Source organism: Aspergillus thermomutatus (genome assembly GCF_002237265.1).
Source record: "Aspergillus thermomutatus strain HMR AF 39 chromosome Unknown NODE_20, whole genome shotgun sequence".
Taxonomy (NCBI): Eukaryota; Fungi; Ascomycota; class Eurotiomycetes; order Eurotiales; family Aspergillaceae; genus Aspergillus; species Aspergillus thermomutatus.
In genome coordinates this window covers 165,359-188,555 of record NW_020798068.1, presented here as the reverse complement: position 1 = coordinate 188,555, position 23,197 = coordinate 165,359, and the positions used below count along the sequence as shown (strand labels likewise).

At 48.8% G+C, this 23,197-nt stretch overlaps 9 protein-coding genes across 9 annotated transcripts; 2 read left to right on the top strand and 7 right to left on the bottom strand.

Annotated features, from left to right (window-relative positions):
- Window positions 1-251: 251 nt before the first annotated feature.
- Window positions 252-1,340, bottom strand: CDV56_109448 (Ran GTPase-binding protein YRB1; the record flags this gene model as incomplete). The annotated part of the gene is made up of 4 exons (XM_026763067.1): window positions 252-322; window positions 384-512; window positions 571-829; window positions 1,056-1,340. The coding sequence occupies 4 exons, from the start codon at window positions 1,338-1,340 to the stop codon at window positions 252-254; spliced, it is 744 nt and encodes a 247-aa protein (XP_026617634.1).
- Window positions 1,341-1,918: 578 nt separating this feature from the next.
- CDV56_109430 (uncharacterized protein) lies at window positions 1,919-4,345 on the bottom strand (the record flags this gene model as incomplete). The annotated part of the gene is made up of 1 exon (XM_026763049.1): window positions 1,919-4,345. The coding sequence occupies one exon, from the start codon at window positions 4,343-4,345 to the stop codon at window positions 1,919-1,921; it is 2,427 nt and encodes an 808-aa protein (XP_026617633.1).
- Window positions 4,346-6,393: 2,048 nt separating this feature from the next.
- Window positions 6,394-8,146, bottom strand: CDV56_109402 (glycosyltransferase family 15 protein; the record flags this gene model as incomplete). Its single annotated transcript, XM_026763021.1, has 5 exons — window positions 6,394-6,735; window positions 6,795-7,203; window positions 7,261-7,347; window positions 7,398-7,805; window positions 7,875-8,146. 5 exons carry the CDS (start codon window positions 8,144-8,146, stop codon window positions 6,394-6,396), a joined length of 1,518 nt encoding a protein of 505 aa, XP_026617632.1.
- Window positions 8,147-11,130: 2,984 nt separating this feature from the next.
- Window positions 11,131-12,478, top strand: CDV56_109373 (PH domain-containing protein; the record flags this gene model as incomplete). Its single annotated transcript, XM_026762992.1, has 3 exons — window positions 11,131-11,376; window positions 11,433-12,182; window positions 12,248-12,478. 3 exons carry the CDS (start codon window positions 11,131-11,133, stop codon window positions 12,476-12,478), a joined length of 1,227 nt encoding a protein of 408 aa, XP_026617631.1.
- A 542-nt stretch (window positions 12,479-13,020) lies between these two features.
- Window positions 13,021-14,601, bottom strand: CDV56_109355 (DMT family transporter; the record flags this gene model as incomplete). Its single annotated transcript, XM_026762974.1, has 6 exons — window positions 13,021-13,311; window positions 13,379-13,794; window positions 13,857-13,929; window positions 13,984-13,989; window positions 14,045-14,362; window positions 14,485-14,601. The coding sequence occupies 6 exons, from the start codon at window positions 14,599-14,601 to the stop codon at window positions 13,021-13,023; spliced, it is 1,221 nt and encodes a 406-aa protein (XP_026617630.1).
- An 811-nt stretch (window positions 14,602-15,412) lies between these two features.
- On the bottom strand, window positions 15,413-16,361 carry rab7 (Rab family GTPase YPT7; the record flags this gene model as incomplete). The annotated part of the gene is made up of 6 exons (XM_026762965.1): window positions 15,413-15,522; window positions 15,582-15,729; window positions 15,796-15,975; window positions 16,035-16,130; window positions 16,198-16,251; window positions 16,332-16,361. The coding sequence occupies 6 exons, from the start codon at window positions 16,359-16,361 to the stop codon at window positions 15,413-15,415; spliced, it is 618 nt and encodes a 205-aa protein (XP_026617629.1).
- Window positions 16,362-16,840: 479 nt separating this feature from the next.
- ATG16 (ATG16 family protein) lies at window positions 16,841-17,578 on the top strand (the record flags this gene model as incomplete). The annotated part of the gene is made up of 3 exons (XM_026762958.1): window positions 16,841-16,925; window positions 17,004-17,290; window positions 17,420-17,578. 3 exons carry the CDS (start codon window positions 16,841-16,843, stop codon window positions 17,576-17,578), a joined length of 531 nt encoding a protein of 176 aa, XP_026617628.1.
- Window positions 17,579-18,156: 578 nt separating this feature from the next.
- On the bottom strand, window positions 18,157-19,728 carry dot1 (histone methyltransferase DOT1; the record flags this gene model as incomplete). Its single annotated transcript, XM_026762943.1, has 2 exons — window positions 18,157-19,120; window positions 19,181-19,728. The coding sequence occupies 2 exons, from the start codon at window positions 19,726-19,728 to the stop codon at window positions 18,157-18,159; spliced, it is 1,512 nt and encodes a 503-aa protein (XP_026617627.1).
- Window positions 19,729-20,401: 673 nt separating this feature from the next.
- spb1 (rRNA methyltransferase spb1) lies at window positions 20,402-22,959 on the bottom strand (the record flags this gene model as incomplete). Its single annotated transcript, XM_026762917.1, has 4 exons — window positions 20,402-20,952; window positions 21,012-22,677; window positions 22,732-22,881; window positions 22,942-22,959. The coding sequence occupies 4 exons, from the start codon at window positions 22,957-22,959 to the stop codon at window positions 20,402-20,404; spliced, it is 2,385 nt and encodes a 794-aa protein (XP_026617626.1).
- Between the last annotated feature and the right edge of the window lie 238 nt (window positions 22,960-23,197).

Here is a 23,197-nt window from a genome sequence, read left to right as displayed (position 1 = left end):
GTTAGCATTTTTGTATAAGTGATAGATTTTTTTTTTTTCAAGCAGAAGTCGTCATACTCGATTCACCTTAGTCTCGTGGGCTCGGAGATGTTTATAAGTGCCAGAGAGGAAGCTGTGCGGGGAATAATGGAATTGATGGGGTGATGATGAGTTCATGGAGAGGCCATAAGTCAAAACTCGTCGAAATATGATTGTCATTCAATGATTACAAGAAATACCACAATCTCCAGGAGCGTGGAGCTGCAGGCTTCTTACTGCTGGCCGATGATCTTCTCGTTCTCCTGCTGAGCCTTCTCGAAAGCCTCCTTGAAGAGATTGGCATCTGTGGTGTCAGGTTAGCAAACATTGAATAGACCCCCAGCTTATCATCATCCCGGACTTACTCTCGCTGTTGGCGAAACGAATGGCCAGGGTCTGAGCCTCAGGTTCACCCTCACTGACGTCCGCAGCTACACTCCAAACCCAGCTGCGGTCACTGCCGACGTTGGGCTTAAGCTTCATGTCGGGGACAACTGCGAAACAATTAGCCCCAATACAATCAACTCAACTGGGCAGTAAATCGAGACTAACCGTAGTGGTTAGCGCAGACCTTGAGGGTCTTGTCTCGGCGCATCACTAGCCGGGTCTTCTGGTTCTCCTTGTGCTTGAGCAGTCTAACATCACCGGTACCACGCTCCTTCCATTCCTTGCTCTCGGCGTCGAATCGGAACAGCTTGGCACGCATCTTGAAGACCTGCTCCTCAAGCTCTTCGTTGGTCTTGGTCTCGACCTTCTCCGTCAGGCGAATAACGGGTTCGAAGTGGACATCGGGAGACTCGGGCGCCTCATCCTAGATTTATCAGAAGCTGTCAGCTTCATAGCTTAGAGTGCACATTTCACAGCTCATCTCCTTCCAGAGAATTCCGCATTCCAGAAATGCTCTCCATCACGCGGGGTAAAAGACAAGAAAAAAAAAAAATGAAAGAGAAGACCATGGGAATGGCCGCCTCCGCATTAAGACACCCAGCAACAAGCATCATAACAAGACCAATACCAGTGTAAAAAGAGCAACTCACCTCATCTTCACCCTGCTGAGCCTTAGAAGAACCGGAAGGTTCATCCTTCGCATCTTCAGCCTCCTCCTTCTTCTCCTTCTTGGGACCACCACCGAACATGGAGAAAACGCTGTCAGATGTCTTGCTGGCAGCATCCTTGACAGTGTCAACCGCGGCCTCGGTCACGGACTTTCCTTCCGCAGGCTTGGACTCTTCAGTGTTGGCGGCGGGGGTCGTCTCCTCAGGCTTCTGAGCCTCAGGAGCGTTGGTGGCGGGGTCAGGCTTGGTTTCAGCGACGTCAGACATGGTGAAAGGATCGGGGTTTCTGGGAGTTGTGTGAGTTGCAGATGCCAATTTGAAAGCGTAGGACTATTTACTTATTATTTGAATAAGAGGATATTTATGTGTGGTGGAAAGCAGTGAGAGGAAGAGGCAAAATATGTTTTGATTCAGGGCCTGCAAAAGGTGGGGAGTTCGTCCGCTCACAAAATAATAATCATGCCCGGCCCCCCAGTAGTGTAGCCTAAGGCTACAATTACTCCACTAGTGCCACCGCCCAAGGCTCCAAGGCTTCTAAAGCATTTCATACCAACTACAGTGTACTCCGTACAGACGATCGGATATTCAACCATGACCAGTCCTAGAATTTCCATCATGATCGTTTTGCCAGGATTCATATTCATGAAAAGGTTAAGTTAGCAATGGTTCCAGTAATCGTCATCAGATAAGCCATATCTCTCTCATAAACCCTGTTAACCCGTGCCTGTAACTATCCGTCCGTCCCTATCGCCTGAAAGATTTCCCAAAACAAGATAACAGGATAATTGGACAAAAAAATAAAAAAAAATAAAACCATGGACGCCAAATTTCGCCGATTGCGACATCTATGAGGACCCTTCCAGGTGCGGGGAAGCCTTTCGCCTCATCAGACTCTTTACCCTTCTCTGGGCCCTATCCAAAGCGTCGCATTTCCTGGCGTTTCGCATTTGACGCTTGAGGGCCCCAAGATCGAGACTTTGCGCAGAGGTGCTGACTTTGTTCCATGTGTCGCTCATGAACCCTCTCGCTTCTCTGTTGAATCTGTTTGTGTGACTTTGTATCACAGATGAGGCTGCTAGAAATGGTTGCACAGCAGTGCGCTTCACGACCTCAGAAAGTTGCTTTGACGTAGACATAAGTGCCTCTCTCGTCTCCAGAGACAATTGCGCCGAGTCTTGCCGAAATATATCAGCTTCATGTCGCAAGAAATGCGCTTTCCTCACTACATCTCCCATCATCAACTGCAAATCGGTGCACAACCGATTATATGCCCCTGACAGGCCGGTGTGCGCTGAACTCAGGTCTCGCGCAAGTTGCGATGAAATAGCTTGCGCCGCTCGCTTCCAGCTCGCGATCTTGAGCCAAGGTGTCCCCAGATCAACTGACATGGTCTGGTTGAGAAATGGCTTTGTGTCTGCGGTGATGGTGATGTCGAGGATCCCATAAGCGTCTCCCCTGTCCAATCTTAGCGTGTAAACTCCTTCGAATAGCTTGGAGAATTCGTAAGCAAGAGAAACATTGCTCCTGCTGATTTGAACATCGAATTTCGATTGCTTCTTCGTACTGAAGAACGTACGCGGAGGCTTTAGGACAAGGTGACAATCACCGACTACCTGTACCTGGAATTGGTTCGATTTCGCCTCCTGTGCAGGGCCAGGTGCGACTCCACTGATCATTTTCCCGAAGTGAGATCGACCGGAATATTGACTTGTGAGCAGCTGTACTTCCTCAGTGGATGAAGACGGCGCTGAAAGGGAACTCGGTCCAAGTCCTCCCATGGAAAGAAGGCTGGAGGGGCTTGTCGTTACAGCAGGAGATACAGTGTTTGGAACGGTAGGATGAGAGAACAAACGTAGGAGGGACACTGTAGTGACCTGTAGAGCCGAATAGCACAACGTGATAGCTATGATGGATACGACTGTCATGATACTCAAACGTAGGAGGGGCGTCCAGTCGCGGTCGTCATTTTGGTAGTAAAAGCCAGAAACCGCCCTGTTGAAGTTCTCCGTGCTAAAGAATCGCTTTTTCGGTCCTTCTGGGGAATCTGATAGTTGCGCTCGGGGTTTGGATGGCATCCGAGGATAGACCTCTGCTAGAGAAGCCAGGTTCCGGTTGAGTTGCCCAGGAGTAATGCTCTCAAAGGTCTTCAGATCAATGGGGTACCTCCTCAGCACTGTACTCTTCCCAGTAATAGGATGGCGGGACTCCAGACACATATGAAGACTATGGTAGTTCAGAGGAATTGACTCGCTCGCCATCTTCCACAGCGGCTTCTCCGAGATCACCAAAGTCGGAACACCATGTCTTTCCATGCAGACACGAGCTAGGTTTTGCGTTTCCACAGCATCAGGAGTGTCCATTGATGAAATGAAAAGGATGGCTACGTCCGGCAGTGTCCAGTCCGAAGAGGATGAGACTGTGTAGTCTAATCCGCTCCAAGAAGATGTGCATGCGGGCCGATTCTTGAATATCAGGTGGATCGAGCCAGAATCGTCGGTCTGAGCGTCGGAAGAAGCCTGCACGCACTCGTCGACAATAAGCTGCACATGGATCGGAAGAAGTTCTGCAAAATTCGGTACGGCCCCTGCACCAAATGCAGTGGGAACGACATGGTACCTGGAAGACTCTGTGGAGCTACTCTCATAGCTGCTGCATGAGCTTGAAACTAGAACATCACCAATCTTGTCTAGTATGATAGTGCGATAATCGGAGTGCCCAATATACAGCACACGAAACGGTTTCTCGGTGTCAAGGCTTCTTTTCGTCATTGTCTGTTGGACGGTGACTGTGAGGAGAGAGTCTTGCTGATCGCAACCAAGATGCTCTAAGAGTTCTGTGGTTTCAACGCTGTCAATGACCTGGATGGTGTGTTTCAGCTCTACTCGTTCGGCTTCTGGCCACTGCTCAGGCTCGACGAATTCAATTGACTCGCTTGATTGATAGAATGCCGTCTTTGCGGTAAGGTTACTACCATCGATGGCATCACCTGTTTGAGTAAATAGGGAGGGAAGCTCCTGAGACTCAGAGTTATGGATCCGTTGATTATATTCCTCCTCATCAGTGTCATCTTCGCCAACCCCATCAGCCTCGCTGCAGCTGTACTGGTCATCGAGACTCGCAACGTCGTCCGGGCCGGTCTGATCAATCAGAGACCCCGCATCAGTCTGCTCAGAACGAGTACCATCCTCAGAATGGGCGTCTGAAGCACTCAAGTTTGCCCAACTTTCACTCAACGACTTGCTGGTGTGTTCTGCAGCTGGAGTTGACGTCATACTTGTAGGTCTCGATCGTGATAACCACTCTTCAACAGAACCACTTAGCGGTGGAAACGTTGGATATTGGAGGTGGGGCGTGCTTGAGACAGAGGAGGGACGTCTGGAGTAAGGCTCTGGAGAGTCAGCCATGTTATCTGAGTGTGGTTGTCATCGAGCAGAGACGGTGATAGCAAGAGGTGGAGAGCGTAGTCTCGTTCGAGTACAGAGAACGAAGACTGAGTCTAGTGGACAGACTTGAAAGGGGGGATACGTTAACTTCGCAGGGGAAGCTCTGCCCAGTCCTATCTGAAAATGATAAAGGACAGTTTGTCAGTGGACTCCCCAAGATCAACTCTGCCTAATAGGCGGATGCCCGATGATTACTATAGCAGCGGAGAGGATGCTTCCCGGCCTAGGCGGAAGAGAAGTCAGGTGCACTGAGGCACAGAAGTCAGTTGTATGAAGGAGAAAATCCAAGATGAAGACCCTTGTCCTGCATCAAAGAAAGAGCAGATCAGTGTATGATGGGCCCTTTTGACTAATTTCCTTGAGAGCGGCGATCGTAGATGAGGGGAAATGGATGATTACTATTGATCACTGTCAATGTAGATAGCAAGAACAGCCACGGGCGGGGCACATGACAGCGGATGACTAGGTACAAAGTCCGTGTCAATTACAAGCACCGAATCATCGAAGTCAGGTGGAAGATGACTAGGTACCTAGGTTCAGTATGCCCTAGGCAGCCATAAGATACTAAGGCAGCAGTTACCTCATCATGTGGTGTTCACCATCACGATGAGACATCATCATTCAGTCGTTGATCATTATCGTTGGAGCAACTGATAACGATAATAGTACTCCGTATCGCGGCTAAACCCGAACAGGCCTAGATTATGGAGTACCTAAATGTCAGGGCCATAGGGCCATAGTATGAAGTATCGGCCTCCTACCACTTTACTGAAACCTGGGATAACATCTTGAGGAGGATCCGGGGTATCTAACCTGTACTCGAATAATGCCAATCAATATGCGCTCTTCTTCCTAGTCTTGACACATCTATGGAATCGCTCGGGAGGTGGGAACTGGTCTTTCTGTAAATGCATGATCACGACGGTACGTACAAGCTTACAGATAATTCGATTCTGGGAAACGTCACAAAGATGGATTTGCTCATGTTCTATATACAGTTCATGCTCAGGTGTATTATTTGTAGACTCAATGACGCATATGAGGGGCCCCTTTCTCAACTGGGCCTCATGGGGGACAATATGTACAGTCTTCATGAACTAAATGCAGAAGGACAGAAACAGAAAAGGGAATACTGGTTTGAAAGGAAACAAAGGAGGCAAATATCAATATCAAGAGGCATGGTGAAGAAGAGGAGGGAATTTAATGATTAGAAATCGGAGGCCTTAATGTCGGACACATTGCCACTGTGACATCCTCCATTCACATATAATGCTAGGCTTCGCGAGTCTGAAATGGCCCATATTGTTGCATGACTATTCCCACACTGTTGTCGAGGACGCTCTCCTGGGGGTTTCAGCGAATGGCGATCTGAAAACAGGACTAGCTCAAAACAGCGGTAGGCTGAAGGAAGACTCTCAAAAGGCATCTGTCTGGTAACAGGGGCCCGCGGGAAGAAGACTCTACACGAGTCGGTCGCTGGCGGTGCATGAGCCACAGCTTTGAAAGCCACATTGTCGAAGAGTCGGACAGCCAATGCGCAAAAGAGAACTCTTCTGAAGGTCGGTCAAGGGTTTTTTTTTCTGAAAGGGGAATGAAGATTTCGACAAGAATTATAGAACGTGACAATCCAAACAAGATGTACGAAGCACGCTAGATGAATCTGTCAATATGAGGGTGTCACACCGTCTTCCGTATGAGAAGTCGTCAGATCCGTTAAACGCCGTCCAGAAGAACCCCACGGCCAACACAGTCTGCAGGCCCAAGCAAATAACTCCCAGGGCGACCCAAGTAGCGCTCATAATCGAACAAGTAGGCATGGAAAGGGAGTCGCAAACATTATACAGCGTACATTGATGGGTTCCAAAGGCAATTCAGGTCTATGGAGATGCCCATCCTCCAGCAACTTCTACCCATTCGGCGAGACAGCTGCCTTGTTTGCCTTCCACATCCACAATATCAGTATCACACCTGCATCTGCAACCGACACCGTTCTCCTTGACGGCGTCAAAAGTCGCCCAGTATTCATCTTCCTCGATTCGCGCCTTTTCATCCTCCGTGGTCTTTTCCAGATATGGAATTCGGGGCAGTTGTCGCGCAGGCGCATTCGCAGGACAGTGTTGGATTGTGGTGTGACGATAGCCAAAATCACGGAAATAGTGGATGTCACTGGGAGATAAAAGAGCGCCAGCGGCTAGCGAGTGGATAGGTGCATCACCCCACTGCAAATAAAAAGGGTCAGTCCAGTCAAACAAAGATGACGAGCCAGTTCAACACATACTCTCTCCATCCAGAAGCCCCCGCTCTTGTCCATCATCTCGAAGAAATCCTCATATTCTTTGCTGCGGAACCAATCAAGGCGTGCGATCTCGAAGTTACTCCAGAAATGACACATGTTGTACTTCTCGCCCTCCATAGCTTCTGGATCAACCTCAGAAAGTGCGTTCTCGCCAGGATCGGTAAGGAGTATCTCCTCGGGCAGCTTGTCCTTCTTCTCTTCTTCCGGCTTGGGTTCCTCCTCTTCAGGCTTCTCGAGAAACATCTCCCAAAGTCCCTTCGATTTGAGATTATTCTTTCGCATGTAGGCGGACGCGTAGCGGAAGATGTTGGGTACAGTCTCGCGAAGTTCTTTGACGGCGATAGTGAAACCGTAAGTCTTATTAGACTCGGCCATCATGATGAAAGGATCACTATTGTCCTTGGTTAGAGGATGCGGCCAGTTGCAGAGATGGGAATTCTATGCGTACTATGTGATATCGCAGAAGTACTTGATCTCCGGTTCAAGACGCCAGTACCACTCGTACTTCATCAGGAGAGGATGCTTGTAGAAAAAGCTGCGGGCACGTTAATCATAGCTAAGCACGACAAGCCGCGAGACACTCACCCGGAATAGAATCTGCACATATGATGGTAACTTTCCATTCCTCCATACATGATTGCAGCATCACCCTGTTTTCTGATACCTTCCTTGGCAACCTCGTGGTCAACCCAGTCGGGGAAACCCCACATGGTCTCATCGATCTTGCCAAACTCCACAGGGGCGCTCGTGTAATTCTTGACGGTGGCCTTGAAGTCATCGTCGAAGTCGCCGTCGTTCAAGAATACATATGGATAGTGGTACCAGCGATTGAAGTGACGCTCGATGGATTTGAGTGACTGGACGACACCCTCCAATTCCTTGTTACGCGCGAGGACGACAAACGCAGCATTTGCCCGTTTGTAGTCAGGGGGCACCTCTTCAACTGGCAAGCAGCCAGTAGCAAAAACCTTGTCATATCTCTCACTTATTCTCCTGTAGCAAAGAATGGCACGTTAGCTTTGAGGAGTGGTATGATCAAGGGGCTGTGGATGCGAGTCGAACCTGATCGAGGGCGGAGTGCCTGCCGGAATGAGAATACCTCCAGGAGAGGCAGGATGTCGTACAAACAGGAGTAAAATGAGGACGATCACAAGGCATGGAAATAACAGAACAAAGCCTAGGGGTATGGAAATCGACGAGTTGCCCTTTAATCGTATCCTGCGCTTCAGGAAAGCGAATCTGGAAAAATTCTGAGCCTTTTCGCGTGAGCTGTCATCGAAGGGTAGACTCGGCGTAGAGGGCAACCGCTTCACAATACGTTGAATGAAGCTCATGATGGCAGTGTCTCCACGCTGCGTCGACTTCGAGCAAGTCGACGCGGAACACCGATGTCAGGTTCCAGCGGTATGTTCAAGGCCCTGTCCGAGTCCGGACGAGCAGCCTAGCCTGAACAAGAGCCGTGGTTGATGAGCAGACGAGAGATGCTGAAGTTGTTTGCAACAATCCGCACACGAGCCAACAGCAAATCGAAAGCTGATGGATGTATACCAGCTGCAGATCGCAGAAATATGGACAGGAATGTGAATAGGAGAGTATAGAACAAGGTAAGAATAAGTTCGCAATCAAGAAAGGAAAAAAAGACCAGCAAAGAAAAACGAGTGGCCGGAGGAGAACCTCCTTTCTCTTTCCAACTTTTCCCTCTTTAATCGACCTGATGCGAGCAGGTGCGAAAGGCGTTGAAAGCAACGCAGGGGACCGTTGTCCTAAGCAATGAGGCCGAAGACACGGGGGTATTCGACGAGATCATCAATCACAGATGGGGTTGGGGAGGAAGAATTGGGATGGGGAGGTGGAAAATTGCGGGAGGGCATCCAACGAGGCGAAGGTTTGAGAGCATGGTTTTGGGGATGGGAGATTTGGGAGGTTCCGCCAAGCCCAAGGAGGCGCAAGCCGCTCGCTCTGGTCACTGTCACACCGGAACGGTAAGTTTACGAGCGGCTCAAGCCGTAATACCAGTAGATAATCGGGCTACGACCCCAAGGGACAGACAGGTACGGAGTACTTCGACCGTGAATTCAGAGCAGGGTGACATCGACGACTAGATGACTTGACCCGGATAATGACCCTACAATAATTTGTGAGCCATGGGAAGCTTTATTGGGAGCTATGAATTGATTCGCTTGCATGGTCTCACTCAGCTTAACCAGCGTCATCTCTTTTATTATCTACTCAACTTTCGACGCCAATGTCCTTAACAGCAGCTTTATTGAACCATGAAAGCATACGGAGTATTAATATCAGACCACTATCGAGTCATTACGAAACTCGTATCTAAGATGGGATGATCAAGATTGTCGATAACTGATAATTACAGAGACGCAATTCAAAAGGACATCAACATCGCCTTTCTTCCTCTGATTCTGATATTCTGCTCGATCGCGTTGATCATTCGTCTACCCAAACATCCAACCAGGTACGGAGCGCACAGTTCATGATACTTTCTATGCAGGTGCAGTTATGGAGATTCAAGAATCAACTGATTGGCATTTAACCTTATGAAGCATGCATAGCTAAGGTAGTCGCATACAGAGTACAGACTACAGATATGGACCTACAGCACTGATAATTACGGAGGTACTACACAGTACATAGAGGAGGACTTATTGATCAGGAAACCCCCAACGCCCCCATCACTCTCCGGGCATGCCAACGGGTATGTGTATGTGTTCCTGAAGACTAAAGGTATCATCTCAAGAAAGTCCTCCCTTAATTACAGTACTCCTAGGTTGTGCTCATGATGGAGTACCGGCCCGATGATACAGAAAGGAATGTAATGTAATGACCGCCTCGACTGCAAGGACATTACCAAAATAGAAGTACACCCCTACCATATGACTTGGTATTTCAGGTACATTGAGCTAAGAGTACGGTAATAACGGTATGGAGAAGACATGGACCTCAGGTACCTCCCTGAAATCGAACCCTTCAGACCCACACGTGACCCTTGGTCTAAGGGATCTGTCAAGGTGGCCTTTTTCGCCTCCCTTTTTCTTGTTTAATAGCGAAGGGTCTGGACCGTTGTTAGTACGTTGTTGTTTTTAGAAATGGTAGTTAGAACTTAAGTGTGCGGTCCTCAAAGTTCGAACACAAGCTCAAATCCTCAATCTCAACCTAAGACTTGGGATGAAAGGATGTATGATTCTCTCAAAAGCATTCTGGTAATTTACCTAGGTAGTTGGAATACTTACATTCAGAATCAAACAATAATTACCTAGGGGTCATTTTCATAACATCATCTTCGGTCGACCACTAAAAGCCTCTATTCAACAGCCAGCCTTCGGTTCTCTTGTAATAAGCTATTACAACCAAATCAACACCACTTACCTCTCTATGCATATGAATAGATCGTGCCCTTGAGGAGACATGCACAGCCTATACTAAACTGTGAAGTAATTGAGGTCATTCACGACACGTTGATTCTATACCAAATCAGTGGACACAGTGATGAAGTGATAAGCGTTCCCTCCAGTCTGTATGTAAGAGATCTGATCGCGAAGCAGATCATGTCCAATCAACCAGTAGAAAAGGAGTCGATTCGAAACAGAGCTTGATTCAGGAACGGAGGGATTTGCCGCCCTCACCTCAAGTAGGTAGGTAGTTAGTAGTAGTAGCTTTGTAGCTTCACCCGATGTCCCAGACTTCGAAGCATCTCCTGTCGCATGATCTACCAAGTACTCATTAAAGAACCGCCCATGCGTTCCATGGGACTGTGATGGAGGAACTTCCTTCGAGAAAGGGTGATTCTTCCCTAATACATTAATTTACTCCTACTTTCAGCTCATCTCAACGGACGACCTTGAGCACAAGAGACTCAGTCCCTTCAGGTGCAGCGCATTCTGCAAGACTGCACCTTCTTGTCCTTCTCCACACGACCGTCATCGCCGCATCTTAATTTCTCCCAATTATTCGAGGTTAATTTCACCCCTCCTAGGGAGCCCGAGAGAAATCCGTCCTTGTGACACTGCCTCGACAATTATCTCACCTCTCAGACAATCATACAGAAAGTCGCCCTTCACCTGGGAACTAGTCAGAAAGATTGCCATCGTTTCTGCCTACGTTCTCAGGTGCTCGTCTTGTATTTGATAGGGACCTATCCCGCGGTCTCCTTTTAGATGCGGACATACAATTTTGAATGAGAATCTTCATCAGGCACCTTTCCGCTTCGGACTGCGGCCTGAGTATGCGGCCTCTATACTGAACCCTCTTTGATTTATCATATTCTCAATTTTGCCCCATCGAGGGGAAGTCTGCGACCGCGATGAATCAAGCGCTGTCGAGCTCCTGCCCGCCAATCTCGGAGGCGCATATGAAAGGCCCCTCGATTCAGTTTCCCGACGGCACTGTCCAGCAGTCTACATTTTTACGGCCTATACACCCTTCCCCCGCCTTTCGCAATGGCCATGTCAACTTGGACACATTTTCTCCAGTAAACGAAAATGGTAGCTTTGAATTCGATCGAGTCCTGAAAACCGGGAAAGTGCATCGTCGAGTCAAACATAAGCATGTGAGTCGCATTCAGAACCACTTTTTTGTTATGTTCTAACCGATATATTCTTCCAGGCATTTAGAGCGTCTTGGAAGCCTGCCTACCTCGTCCTTCGCCCGAACCTCCTGTCAGTATATAAAGATGAGGAAGCGACAAGGCTCCGGGCTTCCATAACTCTTTCGGAAGTCACAGCTGTTGCTCCGGTCAAATCCCCGCGATCGTCTCGACAACACGTCTTCGGTATATTCTCGCCATCCAAAAATTACCGCTTCCAAGCTTCGTCGGAGAAGGATGCAGAAGACTGGATTGAACGTATTCGTGCCGAAACTCGCGCGAACGAGGAAGAAGAAGCCTTCTTCGCTCTATCGCGGAAGAGAAATGCGCCAGCGACCAATAGGCAGCAGGTCGAGGATACTACCGACCACTCGGAATTCGAATGTCCGGGAAGAGCAAGCTCGCCTGAATTGGGACGGTCACTTTCACCGGGCCGCTATTCAAATCAATATGGCTCTTTACAAGACCACTCGGGAAATGAGATTACTTCCTATTCGGAGTGGTCTGACGGACCTGCAAGCAACACCAGTACTCACAGGAAGCCAAACCGTTCCCTGCAGAATTTGTCTACCTCGGCCCCTGTGGGTGGACAACAACTCCAACCGCGAGATGTTGGTCGCAGTTACGACATGGGAATCCTCCGTGATCCAGAGAGAGTTATCTGCAACGGCTATCTCCAGTGCCTTCGAATCAAAGGCACGGTGCGCCAATGGAAGCGTCTGTGGGTCGTTTTGAGACCAAAGAGCCTTGGATTCTATAAGGATGAACAAGTATGATAGCCCTATACGAGATTATCCCAAGTTTGGCTTGACAAGAAGCTAACATTGACGATTAGGAGTACTCCGCTATCAAAATCCTGCCCATGTCTCAGGTCATCGAAGCTGCCGAAGTTGACCCCCTTTCACGTTCAAAGAAGTTTTGTCTTCAGATAATCGCTGAAGACAAATCATATCGACTATGCGCACCTGACGAAGAATCTCTTGCCAAGTGGTTAGGCTCCTTGAAAAGCATTCTTGTTGCGCGCAAGAAGTTGGAGCCTGCACCAGAGCATCAGCAGCATAGATGAAAATTGTTGATGTGGACAAGCCAACACATATTCTGGCTATTGGCTCATTTCCAATTTTCACTCCCTTCATTTCGACCATTTTCCTTACTCGTTGCAGATCTCGAGTGATCTTAGTGTCTCTCGTTCACACAGCGTTTCTTCCCTGCTATTATATTCTGTTTCATGGCGCACATACCCCTTCTTGTGATGGCTGCTTTTCTTTTCCTTTTCTTCTCCTTTTCTCATCCCTTCTTGTATTGCTCTCATGGGAGGCTGAGACCACTCAAAATTGTCGGGTTCATGGCAATTCTTGATGACCAGTCTCGAATTCTTTTGCTGTACTATAATGATCTCATTCCTTCTGATACTTTCCTTGCTTGTGTCTTTCATCATGTTTTTTCATTGGCAACGGACGATGGAAATCAGTGTCTGATTAGTGTTACACCCTGGCTGTATGACGTCTAATAATTTAATTCATTATTGGTCTTCTGTCTATCAAGGATAACAATGTACGAAGGACATAAAAGGTTTCAGTTCTAGCCCAAACCGTATACGGAACCTCTTCATCGAGCGATATCGCCTGTCTCGTCACCAGGGACAGCATCATACCCGGCCGCTGAGCTTGCCTCCAGCTTATCATCCCGACTCTCATGATTGACCACCAGGAATGATAAGAATACTATAGCGGCACCAACCCAGTACATTGCACTCGCATACTGCCCCTGCAGGAAGATTTGACCCACAAGCGAAAGCGGGATGGTCAGACTCAGCCCGACGGTCACAACAAGCGGGGTGGTCAGGAGCATCGCATACGCCCAACATATATCCGAAACTAGTGATGAGACTGAATTTACCTGCAGAATGCAAACGTTAGTTCATAGCGCCACCGGGGTCACGTTGTTGTCACAATGTGTTTCTTACCAGCACTATAGTCCATATTCTCCCGGTATCAGGGAGAGCGAACGGCTCGATTCCGGTTACATGTAAGATGATGAATCCCGGCCAGAGCAAGAGCATATTGAAGAGTCCCACCAGCCCGAAAAACAGCTGCATGTTGACCCGCGACTCATCGCCGACCTGCCTTTTCAGGACGATAGTGTAGACACCGTACATGACTGCGCTGAATGCGGCCATCGCGTCGCCGAGGGCGATCTCGGCGGCCGTCTTGTGGGGGAAGGTACCGGGACCGCCATCGTCTGCGGGCGGGGAGTCTGTTGACGACAGATCTACGCGAGAGATGAGGATGATTCCGATCAAGGAAGCGATAACGCCGGCGAGTTTGCGGAGGGTGAACCGTTCCACCCCGATCATTGCGCCAAAGATGAGTGTCCAGACCCCTGGAAGGATGTGTTAGCCTCAGATTTATTAATCGGCCTGGGTGCAGTGGCTGAGTACGTACCGCTAGTTGAAGTTAGAATGGTGGTACTACCCACTGTTGTGTATTGCAGGCAGGCCATTGCGAAATAATTTGCCTGTACAAGTCAGGCGACGGCTCAGAGCTGGTGTGTTCGCAGAAGTTAACTTACAAGGACCTATCCATACTTGTTAGTTTGTATATTAAAGATGCTTGTCACGCCGATTCCTTACCCATAATAGACAAAATTGGAAGCTCAAATTCGCAGTCGCTCTCAAGCCCAGCTTGGCAGAGCCATCAAGTTCGTCCTCAATCTGTTGTCTATCCGCCAAAGAGGAGGGATTCAGCATGTCGGGTGCCTGGGGCTTCGAATCGTGGGAATCAAGATGGAGCAGCAGGCTCTGAAACGAATCGATCTGAGACAATCTACCCTGACGCCATGATTTGAATAATCTGCCCAGGATGATCGAGAAGAGAGGGACAATGAACAGGGAGCTGTTGATGTAGGTCACAAAGAACGGTTTCGAGTACGAATTATCGGCGAAGATGGTCTAAAAGGGATAGGAAATGGACAGTTAGCACGCGGTGTAGTAGGATAACAGCCATAATGAATCTCCAAATGCACAGCATCCAAAAGGATCATTTCACCAGTCTCTTCTCGAGATGCACGTACACTGGCCAGAAAGTTCGAAGCTGTCCACAAAACCACTACGAGTAGAAGAAGACAGATGCCCAGCGACCGTCTTGCGGTCCCAGTCCAGCTGGGCCCACGCCAGGTATATGTCTCCATGGCAAAGTTGTAGTTTTGAACAACTTATGAGGAACAGAACGTTTTTCATAAAGATAAGTTGAAGAAACGAGCGACGAGGAAGCCGGTCATTGATTTAAGGTACCCGACCGATTGAACCGATTTTTGTGATGATGAATCATGGAGCACGATATCCTGCAGATCGCTGCGCGCTGATGCTAGGATGGAGAATCGAGTCCATAAATCGCATTTGACAACAGGCGGTGTCAATGGCGGATGGCCTGCTCAGTGTTTCAGCATGAGCGCCTCGAAGCGGGGGTTTATTCCGATCATGGAGATCTGGGTAATATATGCCAAGCCTCACGAGCGGTGCCCTGATAAGCACGAGACGTGATCACGGCTGCTACTCGACATACGTACCAGTACCCCGCTGAAAATCCAATCTCATTATTTGATATTAGCTTTCGTTGATGATCAAATGATAGGAGCTACCAGAAAATAAGAGCATATGCAGCGGGATTATGTGCGTGACTCTCGACTGATTGAGTATGCTGTTCGAGAAAGTAAAAGGTTATCACAGATAAGCAAGAAAAGAAGAGGCAAAAAGCTCGAAACCCATATGATACCCCTTGCGACCCGACAGACAATAGGAAACAGGCAACTTGGTACACCGAGGAACTTTGGAAGGTATATATGGATCCCAAACTATCGTAGAAAGTACAATCCCTCCGAGCTCGCCAAATGGAACGAAGACAGAAACAGCTCTACAAACCACAAACGCACGACATGAATCAATCAACAATAGCAGGTGTTGCTGTAAATCGTTCAAAGGGCATGACCATTCAGAAGCGCATCAACAGGCACACCCGTCACGTTCGCTATCGAGGTGAATGTTGATGGGATCGCTGAATTCGCCGCTGAACTCCTCTGCTTCTTCTTGAGCCAGGGCGCTTCGGGCGATGACTTTCAGCATATTAGCAGAGCGTTCTCTGTACGTGTTTATACGAAAATTGGTCACATACCCTCGAAAGCCTGCTCCACGTTGACAGCTTCCTTAGCACTAGTTTCGAAGTAAGGGATGTTGCCCTTGGATTGGCAGAAAGTCATAGCGCGTTTCGAAGAAATCATCCGCTTGCTTTCCTCCACATCAATCTTGTTGCCGATTACAACCTGCAGCCTGTCAACATCCGTTTGTTTGCACATCAGAGATCAGAAAGGGGCAAGGGCGAATCGTACGAAAGGAAAGCTCTCGGGGTCGCGAGGGCTCGCTTGGATGAGGAATTCATCGCGCCAACTGTCGAGAGCCTCGAAGCTCTTGGAATTATTCACGTCGTATACCAGAACACAGCAATCCGCACCCCGGTAGAATGCAACACCTAAAGACTGAAAGCGCTCTTGACCCGCAGTATCCCAGATCTATCCACAGGTTAATTGCAATCCTTGGCGAATGTGCGAGCCATGGGTGGTACACATGCCTGCATTGTTACCAGGCGGTCGTCTACGAGCACCTCTTTTGTAAGGAAATCGGCGCCGATGGTAGCCTTGTAGCTTGCACTGAACTTCTTGTTGACCTGCCGATCGGACGGAGGTTAGCGGTTTGGACGGTATCCAGTAAATCGCCGAAATGAGACCACTGACATATTGGTTCATCAAACTCGTTTTGCCAACACCACTGTCACCCAAAATGATCACCTAGGATCCCCCAAGAATGTAAGTAAGTGTTTAGCAATTTCAGGAGGCTTAACTGTCGGTATGGGTCGAGGAGAATGTACCTTCAGCAAGACCTTCTTGCGTGACGCCATGGCGGTGGAGAGCGGGGGAAGGGCAGGATATTGCGAGCAAAGACAAGGGGATTGAGGACAGCCTATCGAAAAGTGCAGAAGTGCCAGAGAAGGATGAAAAGGGTTGCACTCGTCAAAAGGCAAAAGGGTAGGGGTAAACTGGACGTATGTAGCAGAGATGAGGAGCAGCAACAGTTAGCAGCGCAGCTGTTGGGTCTTGCAGTGGTGAGCCGACGCTAACAGGGACCGTTGGGTTCGATGATGCATGATGGCCCGAGCGGTGGGCGAGGCGGTGTAGAAGGGTGCCTGAGACATTATTCGTTATCGTCGCTTATCAACGACCATTGCCGTGAAAGGTCGCAGTGGTAGAAGACTGGTGGGCGTTGAAGATCATTTTACTGTCCTCTTTTGATCTGTGCCATCTACAGAAATAACAATGTATTCGTAACCCGACAAGATCCGCCGTCAACAGTCCCGCCTCATCGCTGGAAGACTATCATATGGCTCACTGGAGGAATGAGTACTCCGCCGCTCTGGCGGCTCGCGATCGCCGAGAAAAGGCAAATGTCGCTCTCTATAATGCTTGTATGCTACTGGATAAGGTCCATGGCCTGGCGACTGTGAAGCTTTGTAATGTGATCTAACACACTGGCGACTATCTAGATACACAGCTGGCCGATCGAACTGGTCGTATTGCATCCGCGGGAGCTCAAGGGGCCCAAAATCTCACAGGGGCTGGAGACAAACATACAGCGATCCCTGCAGCTGGGAAGTCGTCGGCAGGAACATCTGTTCCTGACATTCTGGCAGCTACACGTGCGGATCTTTCCGAAGCCCAACGTGCTCGTACGGAGTTGCAGGTCCGGCTAACGGAAGTGAGCACCGAGTTGGAGAAGCTACGGAAGAGAAGTACACAAGATGGACGACGTATCCATGCCTTGGAGAGTGAAGTAACGCATCTTCAAATGCGCGTAAAAGATAGGGATGAAGAATTGAAGGGGAAGGCCAAGTTACTCGAGGCATGTCATTTATTCATCCGGCATGCCGCCGCTTTTATGGCTGACACGGTCGCTTCATAGGATTTCCAAGACGAACTCGCGACTCTGAACTTGCAGCTTAACATGGCCGAAGAGCGGTCCGGCAGGCTACAGCGTGAGAATCAAGAGCTGATTGATCGCTGGATGGCCAGGATTGGCAGAGAAGCAGAAGCCATGAATGATGCTTCGAAATTCTCGTGAGATGCATCATCGACGGGTTGATATGGACCAACAGTTAGGGGCTTGCGGGTCCCAAGAAGAGCTTCCAGCTTCAGTATGCCAGCTCCGGTTAACTATGTTCTATGTACATCAAATTCATATTGTCCCGATCTAACTGACTCATCTATGCATACAAAAAATGATACCCAAGAGTCCACCCAAAAGTCAATCCAGCTCGCCGAAGCCACCGCAGACAGTGCACGTCACTTGGTTTTGGTCACGAAATGGCCTTCGTCCCAAAACTGCGCGCACATGGAATATGACACGAAGGCCATCTTGCGATGTAATTGAAGAAGTATGCCAAAAAGGATTGTGGATCAACATAACAAAAAGGTATCACAGGAACAAGAGAGGATATTTCTAAAAGAAAACTCATTGCTCCAAGGCATGACCCAAACGAATGTCAACAAGCAGACATGCAGATATATACAGGGGTACCCAATGCGAAAATATTGACATGGAAATCAAAATGTCAAAAAGGCGAGGTAAAGCCAGGGTTGTGCGCCCTTCTCGTAATGCCATGCAACGGTAATGAAATCAATCGTAATGATCGAGTTCACTTACACCATGCTATCCGCGAAAGCCCTGAGCCTGGAGCTATCTTTGGTGGCAATAAAATATGTGCCCCCAACGTCAGTCCAGCTGACACTGTTTGACCAGTAATTCAACTGCTTGACCTTCAAAAGGTTGATCGGAGAGTACAGATTGCGAGACTGAATCTTATGGCCGGCAGGAACAAAAGACTTGAGTGACACTATCTGGCAGCCCTCCTTCATGTCAAGGAAGTGGTTGATAATCTCGTTGTTGAGCTGAGGTGTAAAGGCTTGGTTGTTGATCAGAACAACATCCGCACGTTTCAGAACATCAATGATGCTTTGCTCTTGAAGAAAGTCTCCACGGACAAGGTGGGTTTTCCCAGGCGCGATACCCCAGAGCCGGCAGCGTGCTCTGAACTCGGTCTGCTGGAGTTCTGCCAGGTCACAAGCATTGGCCATCATCTCGCAACCCCAACTTTCACATCCAATTTCAAGAGCGGCTTGCAAAACGACATTACCCACCCCAGATCCCAGATCGACGAAGACTTGCCCTGATTTTAGTCGAGTCTCTTTGAAGATTGTGCTGATGAAACGAGGTAGGAGCTCCCCGTAGACGTTGTCTGTTCCGTTTTCGTACTGACGAAGAGATTCAACTCGGGGAGAAACTGTACGCGCGTAAATCTGAGTCAATATCCGCTCTACCAGCGGCAGGTTCAACCGATGTGTCGCGTCCAAATGTTTCGCAATGGCCCCACTACGCCTCAACCGTTCGATCTCATCATTGTAGTCGGCCACAGCTTCTCGAAATTCCGTTTCGGACGAATGAGCCAAAGCTCGTCGCAACCTTCGTTTGATGCCTGTAGACTCGTTGTTGAAGAAATCCGCCTCGCTCTCAGGAATATAGTTCTCAGAAACGGTGTCGATAACATGAACGATATCATCAATAGGCTTGAAATCATCGTTGTCGCGGGGAACGACGAGGTTGAATCTTCACCAAATCGAACAGTTAGACAAGATTATGGGTATCACTAAAGCTGAAAGTGCGTACCTTTCTTTCCGCGAAGCACTAGGATACTGCAGAAGAATCTCCGTCGGCCGGTCCAACCCACCAAACGCTCGTTTGAAGTTTCCGGCCTTTTGCTTGGTTGTGATATCTGCAGCGTGGACCAACGGCAGTGGCTTGACGTTCTCCTCCGAAAATGCTTTCAAAGACCGTATGCGCCTCGCAAGGTCAGGCTCCGCGCTATCCTCCGTTCTCGCCCGCTTGCGCAACTCAAATGATGTATCCGTGTCACTTGCGTCATCGTCGTCACTCGATAGCCGTTGCTCGGGAGTTGGCCGTTTCCTGTTTCGCAAAGGGGTACTTAAACGCTTTGATGGACGACGATCAGGATCCCTTGAAACAGACCGGCTAGTCGAGTCTCGTGGTCTCTTGGTCTTCTCCGGGGGTGAGGTCTGCGACGATGATCTGACGTGGGTATGCGACGAGGATCTTGAGGGCGGTGCGGGCCGGGTCTGGACAACCTTGCGAATCTGTGGCTTCTGAGCCTGCAGTGAAAAAGCGCCTCCTTTCTGGAGGTGATCGAAAAATCCCATGGAGCGTAGTGGGCGGACTGGACTCGGTCTGCGGCGGGGTGGTAAAAATATGTAGACGCGTGTAAAAATATGGACAAAGAAGGCAATAGAGCACACGCTATGATATGGAGTTCAGATGCAGAAGTCCCATAGGGAAGAATGATCAACAAGAATGCAATGCTAAACAAATAGAGGAAAATAAGACTTGAAGTACAGAGCACAAGGAAAAGGGAAGAAGAGCTGCGAAAGGTGAGCGGGCCAAGACAAATGATAAAGTCATCCACTGATAGCCTCAGGCCCTAAGGCACTAAGGCCATCGCCACTAGGCTGCGGGTCAGAATTTCTATATTAGGCTTATTATATACATTAGTATTCACTACTTATGCATAATCTGTGCACCATCTCCACAGCTGTGGGGTCTTCAAGACTTGAGGAATAGTATGAATATTATCAATTCACTGTCAACTGTCGACTTAACAAGCCGCTGCAAATATTATGATGGTCAATGCTAACATATATGCAGGACTAGAAAAGGCAAATTACCAACGCTATCCAGGTAAATCCTGTAATTGTTGCTGGTTTTCAACTAGTCTACCGAAGTAAAGCAGCCCTGAGGGTATCAAATTGCAGTTCGTATGCACGAAGTATATGATTGAAAAATGCCAATATATCACACACATAGTTTCCTGTCCCTCTATTTCTTCTTTGCCAACCTTTTTTGAGCCCGGATATCCTTCTTCATACGCGAGTCCACAATTTTGTATTTGCCCTTCACTCCGCGTGGACGACCGGAGATACCTCTGTTGGCTCCCTTAGCAACAACCAGCTTCACCTGCTGCTTAGGCTTCTTCTTGGCCGCTTTACTCATCAACTTCGAAATGGCCTGCGACTTGTCCCTTTCACTGAGCGCCTCGTCATCTGCCAGCAAAGCAGACTTCTTGCGCAACTTCTCGAGTCTCTGAGCGGCCTTCATCTTCTTACGGCCCTTAGCCTCCATCACCTTCTTGATGGGCCGAGCATTGATGGCACGCAGCTTTTCCTTGATTGCGGCCGCAGCCGCCTTCGTGATAGGCCTTTGGAGCTTAGAATGCTTGTTTTCGTCGTCGAGGAACCATTCGGGGAGACCGTCAACATCCCGGAAGGTGTACCGATTGAAACCGTCATCAACAATGTCCTGGGACTTCTTTTCACCGGTGGCCATTTGCTGGGCAAGCGCCATGGCTTCTGCCGTGATGATATCGATATCTGGGGTTGAAATTTGGTTAGTGAGTCCATCCGAAAAGTATCTACTTGTGGAAACATACCGAGTTGGCCGTTTTTCTTTCGTGGGTCGTCCAGCTCTTCAGGCTCGCTATCCGAAAAGTCCTCAGTGACCTGTGCCTTTTTCTTAGCATCCTTGGGCGCCTGTTTCTCCGAACCCGAGTCCTTCTTAGCGGATTTATCGTCCTCCTGCATTTCAATTGCGCTGTCCTCGTCCTCAACGTCGTCAAGATCACCCAGATCCTGGAAAATGTCTTGATCGAAGAACATTGCGGCCTTGTTGGAGAGTGTTCCCGAGTTGGGGGCTGCTGGCTTGACAACCGCTTGGGACTCGCCCTCTTCCTCTGATTCCTCATCGTCTTCCTTGCCGGAGTCTGAGAAGCCGTCCCATTCGTCCGCCTCGTAGTCTTTACGTGCTTTCTTTGCCCGTACTTTGGAGTCTCGATCTTCTCTGCGTTCCTGGTACTGTTCGTACAATGAATCAAGTTCCCTCTCCAATTGGTCGCCTTCTTCATCGCTTTCGTCCATATCAGATTCGGTTTGATCGTCCTCACTGTCACTCTCATTTTCCGCTACTTTTCCAGAGGCAATGACATCCCTTGCCCCATCTCTTTCTACTCGCTTCAAAGAGAACGTTGCGTCATCGCCACCTGGCCCAAGTTGCTCCATACCAATGTCCATAGGTGTTGTCATATGCATTTGCAAGCGTACGATCTCTTTGCGCTTTTTCTCGTTCTCCTTGCGCCTTTCCTTTTTGCGCTTGGAGCTCTCCTTCTCCTGGAGACGTTGTAGCTCTTCCTGGATGGCCAACTCCTCGTCCATGGGAGCGATCTCTGCGACTTCCTCGGGTTCATCGGTCTTAGATTGCCCTTTTTTGACTACAAGCCCAAACTTTTCACGGATCTTCAAGCGCCATCGGAGCAAATTTCGAAATTCTTTTTTGCCCAGAATTTTCAAATCCTCACAGCAGGTTCGAATCTCGTCCGTGGTCTCTTCCAGTCTGTTCAAAGTGGCCAGCGCAAGATCCCCCCCCGGAGATTGTTGGAAACTGAGCTTATTATAAGTACCAAGGATCGCGATTGGATCAGTGGTGTTGATGAATTCCGTGACCGGTATTTCCTTGAACTGTGTGTAATCACCTTCCTCGTAACCTTCTCTCTTTCGCTTCTTCTTCTCCGGATTGAATACACGCGCTTCGTTATTTGGTGTGGCATCTGTCAATTCTGCAAAAACATGCTTGGGGTCAAGAAACTTGGGGTCGATGCGCTTTGGAGCTTTGAATCCACGGCAGACGACGAAGATTTCTGCGGAGACATTTCGGGAAGAAGGAGGCTTTGTCGCTTCTACAGATGTGAAGAGCTGCTTGAAAACCCAAAGCAGAGGATTGTAGTCCTTCGATCTGAAGACCTTGGTGACAAAGGTACCGCCCTCAACCAAGAACTCTGTGGCCAACTTCATCGACTGCAAGACTAACTCCGCCTGGGAGAAAGCGTCCTGAACCCACGCCGTACCAACATTTGGAGCTCCATCGTGAAGAACAGTATCTGCCTTCCAGTGTTTCAGATGTTGTCTGATTGTCGCGCGACACTTTTCTGTTGTGATATCGCTTTGAAAGGTAATGACTCGAGGAATTGGCTTGATTGGGGCGAGATCGACACCGACAATGATGCTCTGCGTGGGCATGCATTCTGCCGCTACTTGACACCACGACTAATCTATCATCAGTAAAGCAACGGAAGAAGAGAATAGTCAGACTACACGTACACCAGGAGCCGCGCAAAGATCCAGAAGGACTTTGCTCTTTTCCAAGAAACCATACTTCTTGTTTAGCTGGATCAGTTTGAAAGCAGCTCTTGCTCGGTATCCTTTTTCTTTTGCAAGACGATACCACTTATCCAAACGACCTTTACCGTGCTGGTTGCTGTTAGCGCAAAGAAGTTTTCCAACGTAGAGGAATTAGTGAGCCTGTCGTACCTTTTTTTGGATCGCCATTTCTATGAATGGGTAGTCGAGACGGGCTCGACAAGATCCCGGAAGTGTAAGACAAAAAAGATGGTGCTAAATGACCAAAGAAAAACGTCACAACGAAAGAAGGAAGTCAAAGAATGATCAGAGAGGCTTATCCAGAGTGTTATCCTTCTCCGCCGATAAATTTCTCCCCGGCGGAAATAATTTTTCTGGTCTTTGGCGGGTCCCGCCCAATCTCCTGTGGCGGTGAAGGGGTACACCA